This window comes from Phocoena phocoena, chromosome 6 (genome assembly GCF_963924675.1).
Source record: "Phocoena phocoena chromosome 6, mPhoPho1.1, whole genome shotgun sequence".
NCBI classification, from domain to species: Eukaryota; Metazoa; Chordata; class Mammalia; order Artiodactyla; family Phocoenidae; genus Phocoena; species Phocoena phocoena.
Window position 1 is genome coordinate 40706144 of NC_089224.1, and position 18986 is coordinate 40725129.

At 36.9% G+C, this 18986-nt stretch overlaps 1 protein-coding gene across 1 annotated transcript in view; it reads left to right on the forward strand.

The window, feature by feature from the left end:
- Positions 1-314: 314 nt before the first annotated feature.
- Positions 315-18986, forward strand: part of CAAP1 (caspase activity and apoptosis inhibitor 1) — a 50187-nt gene continuing 31515 nt past the window's right edge. The window contains exons 1-4 of the mRNA XM_065879481.1: positions 315-682; positions 5132-5332; positions 6174-6258; positions 7142-7217. Coding sequence (XP_065735553.1) covers positions 368-682; positions 5132-5332; positions 6174-6258; positions 7142-7217 — 677 coding nt within the window. The 5' untranslated portion in view covers positions 315-367. The remainder of the gene's footprint in view (positions 683-5131; positions 5333-6173; positions 6259-7141; positions 7218-18986) is intronic.

The following is an 18986-nucleotide window of genomic DNA, read 5'->3' on the forward strand; positions in this document are numbered from 1 at the left end:
TGGAGAATCAAACAATATACCTTTACCTTACTGTGTATTGTATATAGACAAAGATTGAAAAACAGTATCAATAAGGCAAAGAGTTGTTGTAATGCTCCGCCTTCGGCCCTTTGTAGGGGTATGAAAACAAACAACAAAAAACCACCCACGTTGCTCACCTGCCGCAAACTCAAGCCTACCTCCTCGGCTGGCGGAGGCAGCGCTATTGGCCCCGGCCCCGGCTCCAGAAACGCCTCCTGACGTAAGCGATGCGGCCGGAAGTGACGCCAAAGCTGCGACGCCCCGTGCGCGCTGCTAGCTGCTGCGGCAGGGTTTCGGCCGATCCAGAAGCGGCGGGCTTTCGCCGGATGGTTGCAGCAGAGGGATCATGACGGGGAAGAAGTCTTCCCGGGAGAAGCGGCGCAAACGAAGCGGTCAAGAGGCGGCGGCGGCGGCGGCGGCGCTCGCGGCGCCGGACCCGGTTCCCGCCGTCGCCAGCGGCGGCAGTGGAAGCACCAGCGGTTGCGGGAGCGCCAGCGGCTGCGGGAGCGTCACCTGCTGCGGGAACACCAGCTTGAGTGGAAGTGTCACTGGCGGTGGGAGCTGCGGCAGCTGCTGGGGTGGGGGCAGCGTGGAGCGCAATGAGCGCCGTAAGCGGAGGAGCACTGACTCATCTGCCAGCGTCTCCGGCTCCTTGCAGCAGGTGCGTGCGTGCTCTTCTCGCCTCTTCTCGAAGCGGCTGCGTTTCCGGAAGAAGGTGGGCTAGGAGCGGAATGTGGCAGCGGGATGCGGAGCCGGAGGTATCTTATGTTAGCGCTGCGATCCTAAGGGGTCCCGTGTTTGAAGTTCACGTTCCTAAGTTCCCTTGAACCCCACACTCGCACGTCTCGAACTTAAAGTTTCCGATTTACCGATCGTCTGACTCATACTGATTTTGGCTTCTTCCACTCCTGTGGTCTCCTCAGTCTCCTTGAAAAGTATGGGTCAGGAACTACCCTTCAGTGCCCTTGCGAGCCGCGCTTTATTTCTCTCTTCCTCCACGTTACAAGATGAGAAAATTGAGGCTCAAAAAGGTTAAGGAAGTCTACCCACAGTCACAGTTTGTTAATAACGCCTACATTCGAATGCAATATCTGATTATAAAAGCCATGTTCTTTATGCTCCATCGACCTAGCAAGATATTAACGTTTTTTTTTAAAAAGTTTGCTTACATTATAAAACAAATGCATGAATACATACTTTAAATGTATACAACACAGAAATGAAAGGAAAATCATGGAAGCCTCTATGCTTCCCCATTAATAGTTTGATATGCAGCCTCTTTATTAACTCTTGTCAGCCCTGATAATTTTTTTAAATTTTTTTTTAATTTTTATTTTTTATTGGAGTATAGTTGATTTACAGTGTTGTGTTAGTTTCAGGTGTACAGCAAAGTGCTTCAGTTATACATGTACATATATCTATTCCTTTTCGGCCCTGATATTTCTTATTTTTTGTTCTTTTCAAAATTTTATTTACTTATTTTTGGCTGCGTTGGGTCTTTGTTGCTGCGCACAGGCTTTCTCTAGTTGCAGTGAGTGGGGGCTGCTCTTCATTGCGGTGCGCGGGCCTCTTTTTGCAGTGGCTTCTCTTGTGGAGCACGGGCTCTAGGTGCACGGGCTTCAGCAGTTGTGGCTCACGGGCTCTAGAGCGCAGGCTCAGTAGTTGTGGCGCACGGGCTAAGTTGCTCTGCGGCATGTGGGATGTGGAATCTTCCCGGACCAGGGCTTGAACCCATGTCCCCTGCATTGGCAGGCGGATTCTTAACCACTGCGCCACCAAGGAAGTCCTTTTCTTTCTTTTTAATCTAAGGCTTTTAGTATAGTGTTGAACGCAAGCGTTCATAGTAGGCATTGTTTTCCCATTTATTTTTTGTAGTGGAAACATTTCTAATTTTACACCAGTAAGTGTATTTGCCATAGGTTCTGAAAGATACCTTTGATCAAGTTAAGGACATTTTCTTTAATTCGTGGTTTTCTGAGGGTTGTAGAGTTCTATCAGATGTCTTTAGGGCATTCTGTTGAGGTGATCAGTAGTTTTCATTCTTAACCTGATTATGTAATTTTATTGATAAGTTAACTTATATTGAATTGTCCTCAGCATTCTTGGGATAAATACTATTAGATTTGTTGATTTGGTTGTTGTACTCGGCAGAAATTCAGTATTTTTACTTTTGTGCCTATGTTCTTAAGTTAAATCAGCTTATTGTTTTTATTTTTGTAGTTAACCTGTCTTGTTTTGGTATCAGGGTTATGGTAGCCTTATGGATTGAGTTGGGAAAGCTTTGCATTTTTTTTGGTGTGTTCCAGAGTAGTTTATATCTTTTTCTCAAAGATATGTCGGAACTTGACTGTTGAACCATACAGCTGTCGGGGTCTGGTGGATTTTTCTAGGGGTGTTTTTTTTTCTCTTAACTGCCATCTATTTTTCCCCAAATTCTTCAATAGTTATAGATCTATGCATTTTTCCACCCCTTTTAGATTCAGTTTTGGATATCACCATTCTTATCTTAAATAGTTTCCATGTCTTTTGTACTCTTTATTATTATGGGGAGACCAATAATAAGGATTCTATAAGCATTTGCATACAGAACTAAACTGTACTTCTCATGAGAAGTAACTGTAGTTGTAAAAAAAAAAAAGTCATTATATATTAGGCATGTAGAGAACATCGCAAAATTCCAACAGTGCCATAATATTTGTTGTGTATTGCATTCCCTATTGTTGTTAACAGCTTTATAGAGATATAATTCACATACCGTACAATTCACTAATTTCAAGTATACAGTTCACTGGTTTTTGAGTATATTCACAGAGTGGTGCAACCATCACTGTAGTTAATTTTAAAATATTTTCATCATCCCCAGAAGAAACCCTATATGTAATTTTTAGCTGTCATCCCTGCTAGCCCTACACCCATACACCCATTCTATCCCTAGACAATCACTAATCTACTTTCTATCTCTATAGATTTTTTTCTTTTGGCTGCGTTGGGTCTTCGTTGCTGTGCGCGGGCTTTCTCCAGTTGTGGCAAGCGGGGCTATTCTTTGTTGCGATGTGTGGGCGTCTCATTGTGGTGGCTTCTCTTGTTGCGGAGCACGGGCTGTATGGCGTGCCGGCTTCAGTAGTTGTGGCACACGGTTCTAGAGCGCAGGATCAGTAGTTGTGGCACACGGGCTTAGTTGCTCTGTGGCATCTTCCCAGACCAGGGCTCGAACCCGTGTCCCCTGCATTGGCAGGTGGGTTCTTAACCACTGAGCCACTAGGGAAGTCCCCTCTATAGACTTATAAATTTCCCTGTTCTGGGCATTTTATGTGAATAGAATCATATGTGATCTTTTGTGTCTGGCTTCTCTCACCTAGCATATTTGTTTTTCAGAGTCTGCCCATGTTTTAACACATATCAGTACTTCATTTCTTTTTGTAGCTGAATAATATTTCATTGTGTGGCTAATACCACATTTAAGTTTTTAATTTGTCAATTGATATAGACATTTGGATTGTTTCCAACTTTTGGCTATTATGCATAATGCTGCTATGAGCATTTGTGTACAAGTTTCTGTGCGGACATTATGGTTACATTTCTTTTGGATATATATCCAGGAATGAAATTTCTGCATCATATGGCAACTTTATAAGGAACTACAAACCATTTTCCAAACCAGCTGCACTATTTTATATTCCTACTAGCACTGTATGGGAGTTCAGTTCCTTTACATCCTTGCTAACACCTGAATTGCTTTGTGAGCCATTAGAACAAGAGCTAACCTTTGCTTTTTTTAGTGTAATTATCATAGTGTTCTTTAAAATTAGCCTGTTTTTAAACTGCATTTTAAACAATTGCGTTAGAAAGTATAAAAAGGAAACCTACTTGAATAATATAGTTAGGAATTTTCCTGAGGAAATGACTTTTAAATTGATACCTGAGTTTGTTGATCTTGGGAGTATAGAGAGATGGGGAAGTGGGGAAGAAAGACTCTCCTAGACAGAAGAACAGTGTGTACAAAAGCCCTGCCTGTATGAAATGAAGGGAGAACACCTTATGTTTGAGTAGTTCAGACAAGGTCGTTGTGTTTGGAACACAATGAGCAGAAGGACCTAATAGGCTATATTACCCTAAGAACAGTGGGAAGTCATTGACAGCTTATATCAGGAAATAGGGAGGATGAGTATATGAGCATTTTATAAAATCCATTTTGGTGTCAGTATACAAAACAGATTGGCAAGACCTCAGATTAGATGTAGGGAGTCCAGTTAAGTGCTACTGAGGTAATCTAGGCAAAAAGAGGATGGTACCTTGGATCAGGATTATGGCAGTAGATTTGGAGAGACTGGATAGATTTGGGAGATAGGAGGTAAAATTGATTGAAATGTCTTAAATTACTTGCCTGCTTTGAATATCATTAGATATATAACAGTTTTTAAAATGATAGAGACTTCCCTGGTGGCCCAGTGGCTGAGAATCCATTTTCCAATGCAGGGGACGCGGGTTCAATCCCTGGTTAGGGAACCAAGATCCCACACGCCACGGGGCAACTAAGCCTGCACGCTGTAACTACTGAGCCCATGCGCCTCAACTAGAGAGCCTGAGCCTGTGTGCTGCAACTAAGACCCAATGCCACCAAAAATAAATAAATAAATATTTTTTAAAAAGAAATCTTTATTTTAAAAAATGACAATAGCTTTTGGTAAGCAATGATACTTTATTATATAATACTTGTGGTTTATAACTTTTTGCTGCTATCCCATTTCTTTTTATGAATTAAGAAGAATGACAATGCATACATAAAATTCTTGGGTGAATTGTCTACTGGAGGAATATCGTATTCCACAAGTATAAAATTGTAGGAAATCATTCAGTATTGAGTATATTTTCATTTGTGTGTCCTAGGATATTATCTCTTTACTTTTTCTCAATTTATTGATAATTACAGAGTAGAGAGTAACTTCAAAGAATACTGAGCAATTAAATAATCTTTCCTATGGTTTTAAATAAATAATTTGTGCAAAAAAAGAATTTGGAAATGTTTAACGAAGATTTTATTAAATGAAAATGTATAACATTATAGACATATTTCTGTTGTTTAATGGTTCTTTATCTCTTTTAATTTTAGGAAGCCAAATATCTTTTGCCAACTCTGGAAAAAGAGTTATTCTTGGCAGAGCACAGTGACCTTGAAGAAGGTGGATTAGACCTGACTGTGGCATTAAAACCAGTTAGTTTCTATATATCAGACAAAAAAGAAATGCTTCAGCAGTGTTTCTGTATCATAGGAGAGAAGAAGTTACAGAAGATGCTTCCTGATGTGTTAAAGGTACTTCATTACATACATTATCAGGCTATCCACATATACAGAATGTACAAACACTTTTTTTATAGCAGTCATTTTACTTAATGGAAATTATAATCGGATGTTTTCAACTAATATGAGCTACTTCAAAAAGATATAAAGAAGGGATTTTGTAGAACCGTAAATGGCTTTATATATTTAAAAATTTGCCAGGAAGAAATAGGGTACTTTACTATATTTAGGTAAGGAATTTTTTGACCTTCTGGAAATTATTCTATTAAATACAGGCAGTTTAAGTAACTAAGTTAGAGGTATACTGATTCTTTCTGGTGCTTTAAGAAGTAGTGTACTGTTGTGTAACAGTATGCAATGATAGTTGGTAATAGCCTATATTTCATTAAATTCATAAATGTTTTCATATATTTATCTCTGAAAATTATTCAGGGAAATACATGGTATTCTAATTTTACAGATGTGGAAAAAAAGCCATGGACAAGTTAAGCCCAACATCATATATATTTAAGATGTATGGAGCTAGGACTTGAATATTTAAGCCTTTAGAGGTATTACCTAACATAAGTAGGCTGCTATTAAGAATATCTGGGCACCTACTTATTCTTCAGTTTGTTCTTTCATAATAAACATGACTTTTTATATCCAAATCAAAACTCTATAAATTATAATATTTACATGTTAACTGGCAGGTCTTCACATTTCATCCCAGAAAAAAATTTATGTGGCTTTTAATTTGTTTTACTGTAGGATTTTGCTTAGCAGACTTTTTTTTTTTAAATAGTTGCTGTTTTCTAGTTTATATTGGTGCTTTGTTATATAAATGCATTTTTTAAAATGTCATTTTCTTTAGAACTGTTCAATAGAAGAAATTAAAAAACTGTGCCAGGAACAGTTAGAGCTCCTGTCTGAAAAAAAAATCTTGAAGATTCTTGAGGGTAAGGATGTGTATTTCTACCTTCTGGTAACTTAGTGGTTAATACTATACTTAGCATAAATCCTGAGGCATTCTTTTTTTTTTTTAACTGTTACTTTAATTTTATTATTGGGTAATCACTGAGTATTTTTACTTCTGTTTGTACAGAAATATAGTTTACATATCAGAATAGCATCTCAGGAATGGACTTTTTGATATATGTATGGTTTCTCCAAATCAGTTGTGTAGGTAAGAGCATTAAGTTTGTGCACAATAAAAAAATGAAATAAAAAATGTTTATCCAAAATACTATAAAAAGTTACTTATTGAGAAGGCAAAGCCTTCTCTTAAAATATTTAAAAATTTTCTGCTTTATATTCTTACTGCTTTTAATTATCTGTTGAATACCATTTCTGCTCTGATAAGACCCAAATGCAGAGTTAGAAGAATTGCTAACATTTATCTGTCTGCCTGAACTAAGACTCTTCTTTGTACATATTACCTGTAGAATTTTGGATTTTAAAACTTTTCTTTTTGGACTCTACAAGGATATTAGCATTAGCATTACAAGAGAAGGAACAAAAAAATGGAGAATTTCAATTTCCAGAGATAACATCTTTTTTAAATTTAAAATGGTGATAGATGTATACATGTGTGTATAGTTTGTAAGTATTATATGTACACACCTTCTTGCTTATATATATTTTGTACATTTATAAAATAGATCAAGGGAAGGCAATGACAAATACCTAATAAGGCATTTTAAATATAAGCAATTAAAAATGTCATCTTTCAGCAGCTCTCAAGTTATTTAATCGTCACTTTATACATGACACTTTCTGTATCATGATTAAATCACTGACATTTTATGAGCATGCTTCAATTTTTTTTATGTCATTCATAAGGTGACAGTGGTATGGACTCTGATGTGGAAGAAGAGGCAGATGATGGCTCTAAGATGGGATCTGATTTAGTTAGTCAGTAAGTTAAAAACTTTCATTTTTATTTCAGAATTTCTTTGTTATCCCTTTGGTGATTTCTTACCTCAAGAATGTGATTGTTTTTCTGTGTTATGTTTATATAAAGTGATTCAACAATGTTGGATTGATCTTTTTACTTGTAATGATTAGTCCTTTTGGTATATATGAGAATGAAGTTAATTGCTTTCAGGATTAAGATGATTTTCTTAAACTACTGCTCAGATATAGAACTGCAACAATGCCAACCTCAAGCAGAATCACATTTCTCATTTGGAATTTGAATATATGTATCACTAGTGATCCCACTATTTATTAAGTATTATACTTACTCTACCAAACATTATGTTAGTATTTTAGAAGACTTTATCTCGCTGAATATCTTCTACATACCTATTAATGTTTGGTGATAATAGCTGCTTTTCATAGCTGAGATAGTAAGGTGGTTCACTTTATACAGGTACATATAATTTGATTACTGTGATGATGAAAAATACCTGATGTTTTGGGATGCTGACTAATCAAGAAGCAACATGCTAATTTCTTTTTCTAGATTATTCTGCTCTGCCATGGGCTCATCAAACTTTCACCCACTGATTTTATCATCTATTGATGATTTTTGACTAAAACAATTTTTTTTTTGGTAGTTGCCAAAGACTGACTTGTATCTCTGTTTGCAGACTTTGGCTATAGGCAGGAGCACAAATAAAAACAGATAACCAGAGGCAGTAGCATAAATAAGTAGCACAGATTTAACCTGAAACCTTGAGTATATTTTCATTTCTAATACAATGCTATTGGGTAAGTATCACTGAAAAAAGATAATTTAATTTCATGTTATAACTGTAGAGGGCATCAAATAATCTACTTATACTGAAGCATTGAAGAAATCGTTGTATCTTGGTTACCTCATAATCAGTAGATTTTTGGTCATCACATACGTCTTGCCTAGGAGTGTCACAGGATGATTTATACTTACCCACAGAGTAGAAAATGTACACATTTCTAAAAAGTCTTGCTATTGATTTTCCGTCAAAATACTTAGGTTTTTTTTTTTTTTTTTTTATAAATTTATTTATTTATTTTTGGCAGTGTTGGGTCGTCGTTTCTGTGTGAGGGCTTTCTCTAGTTGCGGCGAGCGGGGTCCACTCTTTATCGCGGTGCGCGGTGCATGGGCCTTTCACTGTCTCGGCCTCTCTTGTTGCGGAGCACAGGCTCCAGACGTGCAGGCTCAGTAGTTGTGGCTCACGGGCCCAGTTGCTCCGCGGCATGTGGGATCTTCCCAGACCAGGGCTCGAACCTGTGTTCCCTGCATTGGCAGGCAGGTTCTCAACCACGAGCGCCACCAGGGAAGCCCCAAAATACTTAGCTTTAAATTGTCTATGTAGTATGCTAATCTAGTTCAGATAGTTTAACCATTTACAAGGCTTGTCACTTTTTAGTACTTTTTAGTTTCTTTTTTTAATTTTTATTTATTTATTTATTCATTTATTTTTGGCTGCGTTGGGTCTTTGTTGCTGTGCACAAGCTTTCTCTAGATGCAGTGAGCAGGGGCTACTCTTTGTTGCGGTGTGTGGGCTTCTCTTTGCAGTGGCTTCTGTTGTTGTAGAGCAGGGGCTCTAGGCGCACGGGCTTCAGTAGATGTGGCACATGGGCTCAGTAGTTGTGGCTCGCGGGCTCTAGAGCGCAGGCTCAGTAGTTGTGGCGCATGACGGGCTTAATTGCTCTGCAGCATGTGGGATCTTCCTGGATCAGGGATCAAACCCATGTCCCCTGCATTGGCAGGCAGATTCTTAACCACTGCGTCACCAGGGAAGTCCTTAGTTTCTTAAATTATCTAAATTAACCGTCTTGCTTCTTGATGTTTCTTACAGAGCATCAACTTCTGCTTGATTACATTTGTTTGCCTTTATTTAAGGCAAATGTTTTGCCTCTTTGTTTGCCTCTGCTTATTTTTCCCAGTTTTTGAGGTGTCAAGTTTAAGTCCATTATTGTTCACACTTGAACATTAATGCTACCTTTTCTACTGTTAGAAGCCATTTGATGGATAGCCAATCAGATTAGAAACTTAATTCCCTTAAAAAAAAATTACAACAAAATACAGTATTTGACTTCTGAACTTTTCTAATGAAAAAAATGGTGATTAGATTCAAAGTGACTATTGCAAAGAACCCACTTTTACAGTGTTACTGTAAGACAGATCATGTTAGCTTTTAAATGCTGCAATGAGCAGGTTAAGCAATCACAAATATTATCCAAAACTGTCATATAGCCACTTGTGGATCTGATAAGTGCCAGATCATTGGGATTCTTTTGAGTTATTTGAGAATATAGGCTTTAAAAAAAAAGCTACAAGATGCCAAATAAATAATAATACTAAGCTAGAAGATGCCAAATAAGCTAAAGATGCCAGATAAATAATAATATTAAAGCTAACACTTACTGAGCCAGTAAGTGTTGTATGCCAGACACTGTTCTAATCACTTTATATGCCTTCATTCACTCATTGGGTTTGTACAACAACCTTGTGAGGTAGGTGGTATTAGCATCATCATTTTACAGATGGAAAGATAAGGCCCAGAAAGATTTGTGTGCCTGAGGTCACACAAATGAACGTGGAAGTAGGAGGAATGTTAGTTCTGAAGAGATTATATAAGCATTCATGTTAATGGACCTGGCTTTAAGACACTTAACCTTCCCTAAAATCACTTTATACATTTGTAAAATGTAGGTAATCCTTGCTTCAATAGGATTATTGGGCTTAAATGAGCTAATGTGACTTGTTATTGTTTACTATTTTATTATTAATAATCTTAGTTATGAATGGGGAGATATACTGCAGTGTGAAACAATGAAGGTGGGACAGGGAGTTAATGTGAGAAGATGCTGGCTTTAGTGCATGTTCCTGACATTTGCTATGTGCTTTGTGCTTAAAGGGACAATTCAGTCCTGTTAATCTCTAGAAGAGAACTGAACCTGGTGGACAGACTTATAAAAACCTCGTTCCAGTGCTTCAACAGAGGGCTAAGTTAGTTAACATGTTTGGTCCTTGGTGCTGAAAATTTCCATGTTTTTTATTACCTGCTGTTTTTTTACTCTCTAATAAATAACAGTAGTCTGAGCTGTCCAGATGCTGAGGGAACAGTTACGAGTAGGCAGAGACCAATGAAAGGAATTCAGTAATTTGAGAGAGGAAAATGAAGCTGAATAAGTTGAATAGGTAGCTTCTGTGGAACACAGAATTAATAGACTATAGGAAAGAAAACTTTAACAAAATAATGAAAACTCTCAAAGAAGTACAATTAGAGCACAAGTGTAGTTTTTTTTTAAAATAAATTTATTTATTTATCTTTTTATCTTTGGCTGCGTTGGGTCTTTGTTGCTGCACACAGGCTCTCTCTAGTTGCAGCGAGTGGGGGCTGGTGGCTTCTCTTGTTGCAGAGCATGGGCTCCAGGTGTGCGGGCTTCATTAGTTGTGGCACGTGGGCTCAGTAGTTGTGGCTTGGGCTCTAGAGCACAGGCTCATTAGTTGTGTCACGTGGGCTCAGTAGTTGTGGCTAGTGGGCTCTAGAGCACAGGCTCAGTAGTTGTGGCATGCAGGCTTAGTTGTTCCGCGGCATGTGGGATCTTCCCGGACCGGGGCTCGAACCTGTGTCCCCTGCATTGTCAGGTGGACTCTTAGCCACTGTGCCACCAGAAAAGTCCCCACAAATGTAGTTTTAGGAACTAAAAATAAATTCTGAATTCCTAAACTTAGTAGACAAACTGATAAAGAGGTTAGCTATGACTGGGGGCTACATCATTTTCCTAAGAAATCAAGTTGAATAAATAAATACAGAATAATAAAAACCACACACAAAAAGTATAAATCCTTATGTTTAACTCATGGCTACCTGGAAGACAATTTTAGACCTATCCTGAACATACTAGAAATTATAGAAAGAGAAACAAATAGCTAGAAAAGTATTGAAGAAATGATAGAATTAAAATTTTTGATTTAAAGACTTAATACTGTAAGGGCAAGGATAACGAGAAAACACCTGGTTATGGGCTGAGTTATGTCCCTTCAAAATTCATATGTGAAAATCCCTAACCCCTACCACCTCTGAATGTAATCTCATTTGGAGATAAGGTCTTTAAAGAGGTAAATGGGACTTCCCTAGTGGTTCAGTGGTAAAGAATCCACCTTACAATTCAGGGGATGTGGGTTCAGTCCCTGGTCAGGGAACTAGGATTCCACATGCCATGGGGCAGCTAAGCCCATGCACCACAACTACTGAGCTTGCACGCCTCAACTAGAGCCCGCATGCCTCAGACTACAGAGCCCATGTGCCCTAGAGCCTGTGCACCACAGCTAGAGAAGAGAAAACCTGCACACAACTAGAGAGAAGCCCACGCACTGCAACGAAGAGCCCGAGTGCTGCAACTAAGACCTGACGCAGCCAAAAATAAAAATAAAATAAATAAACAAAACAAATAAATAATACATATTTAATATATAAATAATAATAAAAATAAATTTATTATATATTTATATATATTAAATAAATAATAATAAATAAATCTTTTTTAAAAAAAGAGGTGATTAAGTTAATCCAATCTGATTGGTGTCCTTATAAGAAAAGAAAATTTGAGTACACTGAAAGACTCCAGGGCTGGGCACACACAGAGAAGAGCCATGTGAGGACACAGCCAGAAGGCAGCCATCTGCAAGCCTCAGAAGAAACCAAACCTGCAGACATCTTGATCTTTGACTTCTAGCTTGCGGAACTGTGAGAAACACATTTTTGTCATTTAAGCCAGCCAGCCTTTGGTATTTTGTTATGGCAGCTTTAACAAACAAATACAAACTTACATGTACGTGTGTGTGTATATATTTCCCAGTGAAATTTTTTTCCCCAAACATTTTATTTTGGAAAACTTCAAACTTATATAAAAGTTGAAAGAATGATGTAATGAACATCCATATACCCTCTACCTAGATTCAGCAACATTAACATCTTGCCATTTTTGCTTTTGCTCTCTCCTTATATTTATCCTTTTTCCCCAAGAGCCATTTGTATTAGGCTGCTAGAGCTGCCATAGCAGAATACCACAGACTGCCTGGCTTAAACAACAGAAATTTATTTTCTCACAGTTCTGGAGGCTGAAAGTCCAGATCAGGGTACTGGCAGGGTTGTTTTCTCTGAGGCCTCTCTCCTTGGCTTGCAGATGGCCACCCTCTTGCTGCCTTTTCACTTGGTTGTCTTTCTCTGTGTGTGTCCCCCTGGTGTCTCTCCCTGTGTCTTAATCTCCCCTTATAAGGACACTAGTCAGATTGGATTAGCACCTACCATAATGGCCTTATTTTAAGTTAATTAGCTTTATAAAGGCCCTATCTCCAAAACAGTCAACATTCTTAGGCACTGGGGTTAGGGTTTCACATATGAATTCTTTGTGGGGAAACAGTTCGGCTCATAACCTATTAAAAAATAAGTTACAGATGTCATAACATTTCATGCTTAAACAATTAAGTGTGCACTTCCTAAAAATAAGGAGAGTTTTACAGCCACAATGCCATCATCACTTTTCAGAAATAAACAGTAATTCAAATAATATCATCTAATATATTGCCCATGTAAAATTCCCCCAATTACTAAAAAAAATTTATAGTTTACTTATTTATTTTAATTAATTAATTGATTGATTCTGATCCAGGATCCAGTTGGAATTCATGTGTTCTGTTTGATTGTTAGTATTTCAAAGCTAAATTTAAAGAGAAGATTTAGATATGAGAGAGAAAAGCTTAATGACTAGCCCAGGAACTTAGTTCACATCTTAAAGGAATTTTTAAAATAACAAAATAAACCAAAAGAAAGTTGGAAAAATGAAACAACAAAGGTAAACATTAAAACTAAGAAACAGAAAACAAAAGGATAATTTAAATTTATTAACTTGATTTTTGTAAAGACAAGAAAATAAGATAAACTCTTCTTCGGTCTGATTAAGGAAATAGGTAGAGAGCAATTAAAATTGAGATTAGTGAGAAAAGAGGAGACAGAATCATAGGCATGTATGAGTTTAAAAGAATAATGAGAATCCACATGCAGCATTGATTGTATAAACAAACTTGAAGCGAGCAAATGTATGGTATTCTATCAAAATACAAATTAACCAAATTAACTTCTCCCAAAAGTGGAAAACTTGAAGAGATTAACAAAGAAGAAATTAGAAAGGTGAATAGAGATCTGTTGAAAAAGACAAGGTGAATTCACAACTGAATTATTATTTGCATGATGTAATGTATTTAATGTGTTTACAGCTAACAAAACATTCAATAATGCATGCCATCTGTTACTATTTTCAAACAGATTACACCTGTGTTATTTAAATTAGTCCAAGCCCAAGAAAAAGATGAAAAGATCTTCAGTTTACTTTATGATTTCTGCATAGCTTTAATATCCCAAATTTCATAAATAGTACCAAAAAAGTGTTCAGGGGATTATAGGCCTTCTCACTTGTGAATATAGATGTAAAAATTGTAAGTACAACATTAGCATATCGAATCCAGCAGTGTATCAGTGGGTAATTATGCTACTGACCAAGTAGGATTTACTCTAGGAATTTACAGGAGACTTCATTAGAAAGTCTATTAGCATAAGTCATTTCATCAAATTAAAAGAGAAAAATTACATGGTCAGATAAGTAGATGCTAAAAAGGCCTTTGCTAATATTCATCAGTCATTTCTAATATAAGCTGTAGGTAAAAAAGATATAGTAGAAAACTATTCAGATATGATAATGACCATTTGACCAAGCTTAACTACCCACTTGGTGAATTAAAATGACGAATCAGACAGGATCATTCATTTTCAATGTTTCTTGGAGGTTCTAGCAAATGCATTTAGACCAAAAAAACAAAAAACAACCCCGCCCCCCCCCCCACACGCCCGCAACATTGGTGGTAGGGAGTAATTAACTGGTCAAAGGCAGCTAAAAGAGATGGGATGATGGAAGCAGAGATTGGAGTGATGTACTTTGAAGATGGAAAAAGGAGCCACAAGCTAAGGAATGCAGGTGATCTTTCAGAAGCTGGAAAAGACAAGGAAATGGATTCTGCAGAAGAAATGTAGCACTACCTACACCTTGATTCTAGTGTCGTAAGACTAATTTGGGATTTCTGACCTCCAGAACTGTAAGATAATAAATTCACATTGTTTTAAGCCACTAAATTTGTGGTGATTTTTGTTACAGTGGCAATAGAAAACTATGCAAGGTACTTGATTAAAACCTAGACATAAGCCAGAGTTTTAGATTGTTGCCTGTAACCATAGAGATGTTTTGCTCAATTTAAATATTTAAAAAATTTTCAAATAGTTCCAACATTTAAAAATGAAGTGATAACACACCAAAGTTTGGATTTCTGACTTGCTTGAAAATCAGATCAAGCAACCTCTCCTGAGAGGGCAAAAAAAATTTGGAGCTGAGTGTAGGTACTCTCTTTTTGAGTGGCATATATATGTTTCCCTTTGTCACATAGTACTTCATTTGCCTATATGCTTAATGTACAGAATGTCTAGAAAGTGAAACTCTGATTCAAGGGAAAATACAATAAAGGCCAGAGGTTTGCCTTGGAACCAGTTCTGTCAGTTTGTCAGTCTTATCAACTGAGACATACACCTTTACCTTTTTATCCCAATTTTTTTGTTTGTTTGTTTTGCGTTAAGCGGACCTCTCACTGCTGTGGCCTCTCCCGTTGCGGAGCAACAGGCTCCGGACGCGCAGGCTCAGCGGCCATGGCTCACGGGCCCAGCCGCTCCGCGGCATGTGGGATCTTCCGAGACCGGGGTACGAACCCGTATCCCCTGCATTGGCAGGCGGACTCTCAACCACTGCACCACCAGGGAAGCCCTATCCCAATTTTGATAAACAAAAAGAATTTTAAATAGGTCTAGATAAAGCAGTCTATGGTATTAAAGACACATGAAAATTTTGATATTTTCTTTTAACGGCAACCTGTGTGCTTTTATTGTGGTGTTTATGGGAAAGGACATAACATTAATAGCTTCTTAGATTATCTAAGAAGCTGTAAAGCGACAACTTTCTGTATGAGGTATATGTATGCGTATGTGTATGTATATGGTATTTAATATGCCCTATGTAAATTAATTTTCTCGTAAACCATTAAAAGTTTGAAAATACAGAAGTACACACAAATGTTTATGCACAAGGGAAAAAAATCTAAATTTATATTTTCAGTTTTATATGATCTCCTCACATTGTTAGCTTTATATTTTTAAGTTATATTTATCTTCTAAGGTCAGCTTTCAAATACATGTTTTTTCCCCCAAGCTCTCTTGATCTCTATCTACTGCTTTTTAAAATTTTGATTGCTTACTCTTACTTACTTTACACTAGTTCTTTTTTACAACCCCAAGGAAAAAGAAAGTAGTAGTTATAAGAAATTTTTGACAGTGTACTACTTTGAAACTTGAAATTAGTGAGTGTTAACTTATAACAATTTTAATCGGAATGAGATGCAGGAACTATGAAGATAGAACATTCGTAGTTTCTAAATACCTTCATTTTCAAAAAGGTGAGGGATGGGTTTGTCTGTCACTTTACTTCACCTTAGGTAAGTAAATGAGCAACTTTTATTGTACTGAGATAGTCTAAAAATTTTAGCATTTACAATTTTGCAGTGTTTTAAAACTTAGATATTGTGACAAGATTTGCACATGTTACAGATTACAAGTTGCTTAACAAGAACAACAATTTTAAGTAAATAAGGTAATATGCCTGGAATCAGAGTGCTGTCTTCATTTGGAAAAGAAGCTTTATTATAGCTAAAGTAACACTAAAAATGAGAACAGGTATTAGCTTGGCCTATAATGTGAGATGATTACACCCTAAAGAATATGTTTGTAATGAAATTTAAGTCTTGAATAGTGCAATAAAATAATCAGGATTGAGTTTTTATATAAAAAGAATAAAAATACAAACACTTTAGGGAAATCTTAACAATGTTTTAGAATTGATTTAATAAATACCTTTATGAATTTTAAATTAATATGCTTTTAGTGAATGATATTGAGGGAGATGTCAGTGGAAATGAAGTTGTATTTCTCTATGGATAATAAGCAGTGATGAGATAATATCCTAGTTCTAGAAGGCAAAGAAATTTAAAAATCGAGATTCTCAAACTAAGGTGTACTGCAAAGTAGATTCTATAGGAGTGTTCTGGAACTATTGATCCTAGTCACTGCTTCTTAGCAGAGGATGGGCGTGTTCTAAATTAGTTATTATCAAATTCTAGTTTTGGGTGATTAACTTTCTGAAAAAGTAAGATACTCCTGAACAGGCCTTAGAGCTTTTAGGTAATACATATAATTTGGACAACAACCCTTATAGTGACATGTGGTAGAACTGTGATGCCATTTGTTAGTTGAATAAAAAGCGTTAGTTTTGTTTTTAGTAAGGGAGAAGCATTCATGTCCTTTTTGATGAGTTATAGCTGTCTTGTGGGTTCAGCTCAGCTGGCATTAGAGTATTGAGTTGGATTTTGTTCCAATTCAGGCAACGCACTCCCTGGATTATGTATGTATAAGTAACTTTCAAAGGGGCAATAGTACTAAGCCAAATGCTGAATTCTCAGTAAGTGTCAATAAAACTAAACTTGTTGGGAATGAAAGAGTCCTTCATAAACTGCTATTATTAAGCTTCAAAGGAATAAAGCATTTGAATAAAATTTACAGTGTTCCGGAGCATTGAATTAATGGGCAGCATAAATCTACAGTACATAATTAAGTAAACATTTTTATCAGTAGATACAAAAATAGGCCTCAGGTAGACCCTAGACCTGGGCTTATTAGGAATAATACCTTCACAAATTGACCTGTGATTGATCTAACTCACATAACCCACTCTGGAATGTATGAGGTGGTTTTGTAACAGTTATTTGTTTGTTTTAACTCTATTATGAAAAATTTCAGTGTACGATGAACGCTTGAATACCTATCACCCACTATGTTTCCTCCCATATTATTTTAAACCCCCTGCTTTCAACTTGATAACTTTGAAGCAGATATTGACCCAGTTCTTTTTAAATATTTAGCAGATAGGCACCTCTAGAATCTTTAGAACATTCCTTGAAATGGGAGGGCCTGAGCTTCTCAGAGGTCTTAGATAGGCTCTTCATTTGAATTGCAACTGTGTTTTCCATTGGGGAATTTTGAGGGTCTTGGGAAGGATTTTCTGGTTTTGTAACTGTCTACACACACAAAAAATCTTTCTTTGTGTTACAGAAAGCTGATTTTTAAACTGTGTCTGTTGTTGTTTTCCCATCAGTCGTTTTAATGCCTCAGCTTGCTGCTCAAGCACTGGATTAGATGTAAGCAGGTAGTTTTCCTTTTTTCTGCTCTTCACTTATGACTTTTTAAAAAAATGTAAGATTTTCTTAATCACTTATCTGATTCTTTGTATTAACTGTCTTTTCCATTTCACTTGAAAAATAAATTCACTGATGTTAAGTGCACTAAACTGGTTGTTAATGATTATTCTTTAATACGCTGGTGCACTTCTCCCACCATTTGAAGTTTTTGCTTACCAAAAGTCACTTGTATTTGTTTCCAGTGCAGTTACTGTAGTTTTACAATATAGTTATATGAAAAAACAGGTGAAATATCAGTATAAAAAGATTATTTGATCACGCTGAATGCTTTGGAAAAACTCAAACTGCAGTTGTTCTTAGTTGTGGGATAACAAAAGTAAAAGTTTGGGCAGCACTGTATAAATAAAGAGGGTTATTTTCTGCACTCAGATTTTTGTGCTTTAAATAAGCCAAAAGTAGAGATGTAGTCAATGGCTTATATGAGTAGGATGAGACTGAACTCTTTTCCATGGATTCATATCAAAGATAAGGCTTCATATCCAAAGGCTGATGAATGAAGATACATTTCTGTTTTATGTTAACCTAAAAAGCTTAAATTATATATGTAACATTTTTTCTTTTTCTTTTTTAACATCTTTATTGGAGTATAATTGCTTTACAATGGTGTGTTACTCTCTGCTTTATAACAAACTGAATCAGTTATACATATACATATATCCCCATACCTCTTCTCTTTTGCGGCTCCCTCCCTCCCACCCTCCCTATCCCACCCCTCTAGGTGGTCACAAAGCACCGAGCTTTTCTCCCTGTGCTATGCGGCTGCTTCCCACTAGCTATCTGTTTTACATTTGGCAGTGTATATATGTCCATGCCACTCTCTCACTCTGTCACAGCTTACCGTTCCCCCTCCCCATATCCTCAAGTCCATTCTGTAATAGGTCTCTGTCTTTATTCCCACCTTGCCCCTAGGTTCTTCATGACCATTTTTTTTCCCCCTAAGATTCCATATATACGTGTTAGGATATGGTATTTTTTTTCTCTTTCTGACTTACTTCACTCTGTATGACAGACTCTAGGTCCATCCACCTCATTACAAATAACTCAATTTCGTTTCTCTTTATGGCTGAGTAATACTCCAGTGTATATATGTGCCACATCTTCTTTATCCATTCATCTGTTGATGACACTTAGGTTGCTTCCATGTCCTGGCTATTGTAAATAGAGCTGCAGTGAACATTTTGGTACATGACTCTCTTTGAATTATTGTTTTCTCAGGGTATATGCCCAGTAGTGGGATTGCTGGGTCGTATAGAAGTTCTGTTTTTAGTTTTTTAAGGAACCTCCATACTGTTCTCCATAGTGGCTGTATCAATTTACATTCCCACCAACAGTGCAAGAGGGTTC